Source organism: Passer montanus, unplaced genomic scaffold (genome assembly GCF_014805655.1).
Source record: "Passer montanus isolate IOZ18808 unplaced genomic scaffold, ASM1480565v1 scaffold41, whole genome shotgun sequence".
NCBI lineage: Eukaryota > Metazoa > Chordata > Aves > Passeriformes > Passeridae > Passer > Passer montanus.
This window is the reverse complement of record NW_024368930.1, coordinates 3,298,412-3,301,602: the sequence shown is the minus strand read 5'-3', so window position 1 is coordinate 3,301,602 and position 3,191 is coordinate 3,298,412. Positions and strand designations below refer to the sequence as shown.

The following is a 3,191-nucleotide window of genomic DNA, read 5'->3' as shown; positions in this document are numbered from 1 at the left end:
GGCCGCGGGCCCCGCACCTGCCGGGCCGGGCCGGGCCGAGCCGCGCCGCCCCGCTCACCCAGCAGCAGCAGCCGGTGCGTCTGCTTGTACTCGCGCTTCTCCGCCTTCAGCGTCTTGTCGATGCTCTTGCTCCGCTTCTTGTCCGCCCGCTCCTTGGCCACCAGGTCCTGCCGCAGCCGGTGCCGCACCTGCGGGTCCCCGTGCTCGGCGGGGGTGTCCGGCTCGCCGCGGCTGCCGTAGGGCGCGGAGGGGTGCGCGGCGGCCAGGCGGGAGCGCAGGCTGTAGCACAGCCCCATGGTGCCGGAGCCGCCCGCCCTACGGCGCCGCGGGCATCGCTCTCCGCCGGGGCGGGCAGGGCGAGGCGGCGGCGCCCGGCGGCCTCTTAAAGCGGCCCCGCTCGGCCGGCGGAGCGCGGGTCCCGTCCCGTCCCGCCCTCCCGGCCGGTCCCGCGCCGCGGCCGGCGGGAGCGGCCGCACGTGATGCGGACATGTTTACCGTATTCTCTGGAAAGCGGCCCCCGCCGCAGCGCCGGCCCCCGCCTGACCCCCCGAGCCGGGGCCGGCGGGGACCCGCGGGGACAGCCGGGGGTCGGCGCTGCCCCGGACCAGCGGGGCCGGCGCTGCTTTGACGTCTCACCCTGGGTTTGCCAGGTCGGGACCTGAGCCCGCATCCCGTGGTGAGGATGCTGCCGTGCCAGGGAGAGCCCTGGCCCGCGGGGAGCTCGTGTCTAGTTTGGACACTGCGCCTGAGCTCCTCGACACAACACCTGAGCCCAGTGGAGAGGAGGACGCTAAGACCTGTGCCATTTTCATGCCCCGTATTTAATTCGCTTCCTGCCACACACACATTTGTCAGTTACTTGTTATTTTCTAGCAATGCCGTCATCCAGTGGAGAAGTAACTGATGAACTTCCTCTGGCGGCACCACGTCTGCCTTCTGACAGCAAACTTCACCTTCAGCCTCTCAGTTCTCTCAATTTACCTGGCCTGGGGTGGTGATGCTGATTGTGGCTGTAGCCCCTTCCCTAGCAGCACGGGCTGTGCACAGCACTGCCAGCTTTGTCATGCTGTATTTTGTACTCATCTCCGGCCAGCTCTGAGCATTTACTTATGAGATGACTAATGCTCTCTGGGGCCTGGCCACACATCCTGCACTCTGGAATTGAAGCTTTCCAATCAGCTCTCTGTGCTGTAGCCTGTCCTCTGCAAATAGCCCGTGTGGCTCTCACTGAAACAAAAAAAAAAAAAACCAAACAAACCCATTTCTCCTCTCGGTGCTTGCTCACAAGTTAGGTGTCTTCTTGATGCGAATTTCTCTTTCAAAATCCCCTGCAAGTGGTACAGTAATTAGTATGTGTAAGAATGAAATCACTACACAGCAGGGAAGTTCACTTTGCACATCACTGCTAGCCCAGCATTTGACAGCAGTTGCTGCCTGTTGCAGGAACAAATCCATCTCACATCAGGCTCAAGATGCCCACATGACTCATTCTGCCTCCACTGTTGTAATGCCTTTTCCTCTGGGACCCAGAGTTCGTTCTTCTGATGAACACACCCCTGAGAATGTAATGTAACAAGAAAATGTAAAGGTCAGCCTAGAAGATTATTAATAGTTTTCTTTCTCTTCCTGTGCTTTTTGGAGAGACACTGAGACGAGACAAATCTTTTACTTACAGACAGGACAGTTCTTTGAAACAGGCTGGTTTGTGGGGATCTGTCCATGTGCCACCTGCCAAAAGGAAAGGGAACTCTCTTGAGGACTGTGAAGAAAACAAACAAACCCAAAAACTAAAATGACAAACTAGTAGGAACATTCAGCCTATAAATTTGTTCTCCTGGCTCTGGGGGTAGGCAAACAGAGTTTTCCTCCTGGTGCAATTCACAGCAAGACAAGTTTAAGGACTGCCTGTCTTGGTTTGGTTGCTCTGAAGACTTTTCCAGTGCAGGTGACAAGTTCAGCAAAGCACACCAAGCCCACCTTGGCTGTAATGTCCATCCTTTGAAGTAGAAATCTGAAAATCAAGTAGGATTCCAAAGTGGAAAAGAGACTTTCCCTCATCCTATTATTCCAAACCCCTAGAATAATTTATAAAACTTACAAATTACTCGTTTCAGGAAATCAGAAATTTCACATGCTGCTGTAGCCCTGGCTGTGGCCCTCCCGTGGTTACAGCATAGGTGTAGTTATTGAATTGCAGCTGCTAACAATGCCAGGAACAGGTCTTCACTTCCCTGCTTACACAGTATTAATTAGGGGCAAAAAGTGACAGCAAGGGTGAAGTCACATTTCACCTGGGTGAAGGCTGCATGACACAGACTGACAGTGTTTTGAAATCACACACAATTTCAAAGACAGAAGAGGAAATTACCTTCAATATCTGTTTCTCCCCAACTTTCAGGAGGGAGGAACCGAATAGGAAGTTGTCTTTTCCTGAGTGCTGGGCTGCAGTTTATTCTGTTGTTTCCACCACCTGCAACAGTGGGAAAAAGATGGAGAGGTTAAAAAGCAGAATGGGCCACCTGATAATACAAAAAATATTAAGGAAGAAAAGAGGGAACAACTGTGAGACTGCAGCGTTAAAAGAAGAGACATGGACACACAAGCAAAAAAAAAACTTGGATCAACACTAGGAAACACGACAGCAAGAGAAATGTCAATGAGTAAAATCTGCATTTATTTGTACCTTTGGATGGAAAATAGCTCTGCAGCGTTAAAAGAAGAGACATGGACACACAAGCAAAAAAAAAACTTGGATCAACACTAGGAAACACGACAGCAAGAGAAATGTCAATGAGTAAAATCTGCATTTATTTGTACCTTTGGATGGAAATAGATTGAACTGAGACTCCCACTGCTGCTAGAGTGAGTGGTCCATGTGTACAAGCCTCCTTTCTTGGTGCACGTGTCAGCCCTGCTGCTGGCACTGCCCTGCCACAGGCAGCTGCTCTCGGGGCCCAGGGTGCACTCAGCTTTTCCAGTGGAGGTGGCTGTGGCCTGGCACGGTGGTCAAAGACAGCTGAGTAAAGGCTTGGCTCTTGGAATGGCCCCTGAGACTGCTGTGCATATCTGGCTGAAGAACAAAGGGGGCTGAGCACCCCTGAAAGTAAATCCTGCCACCCAGTTACATAACAAGGCTTTCAGGCATAAGGAGAGGACTCTACATTTGTGGGATTTGCTCAGTGTTTATATGA

The 3,191-nt window shown here is 52.9% G+C and overlaps 1 protein-coding gene across 1 annotated transcript in view; it reads right to left on the bottom strand.

Annotated features, from left to right (window-relative positions):
- The window catches only part of GNAS (GNAS complex locus), a 128,782-nt gene extending 128,363 nt beyond the window's left edge, over positions 1-419 (bottom strand). Inside the window, exon 1 of the mRNA XM_039719127.1 lies at positions 59-419. Coding sequence (XP_039575061.1) covers positions 59-296 — 238 coding nt within the window. The 5' untranslated portion in view covers positions 297-419. The remainder of the gene's footprint in view (positions 1-58) is intronic.
- Positions 420-3,191: the final 2,772 nt, after the last annotated feature.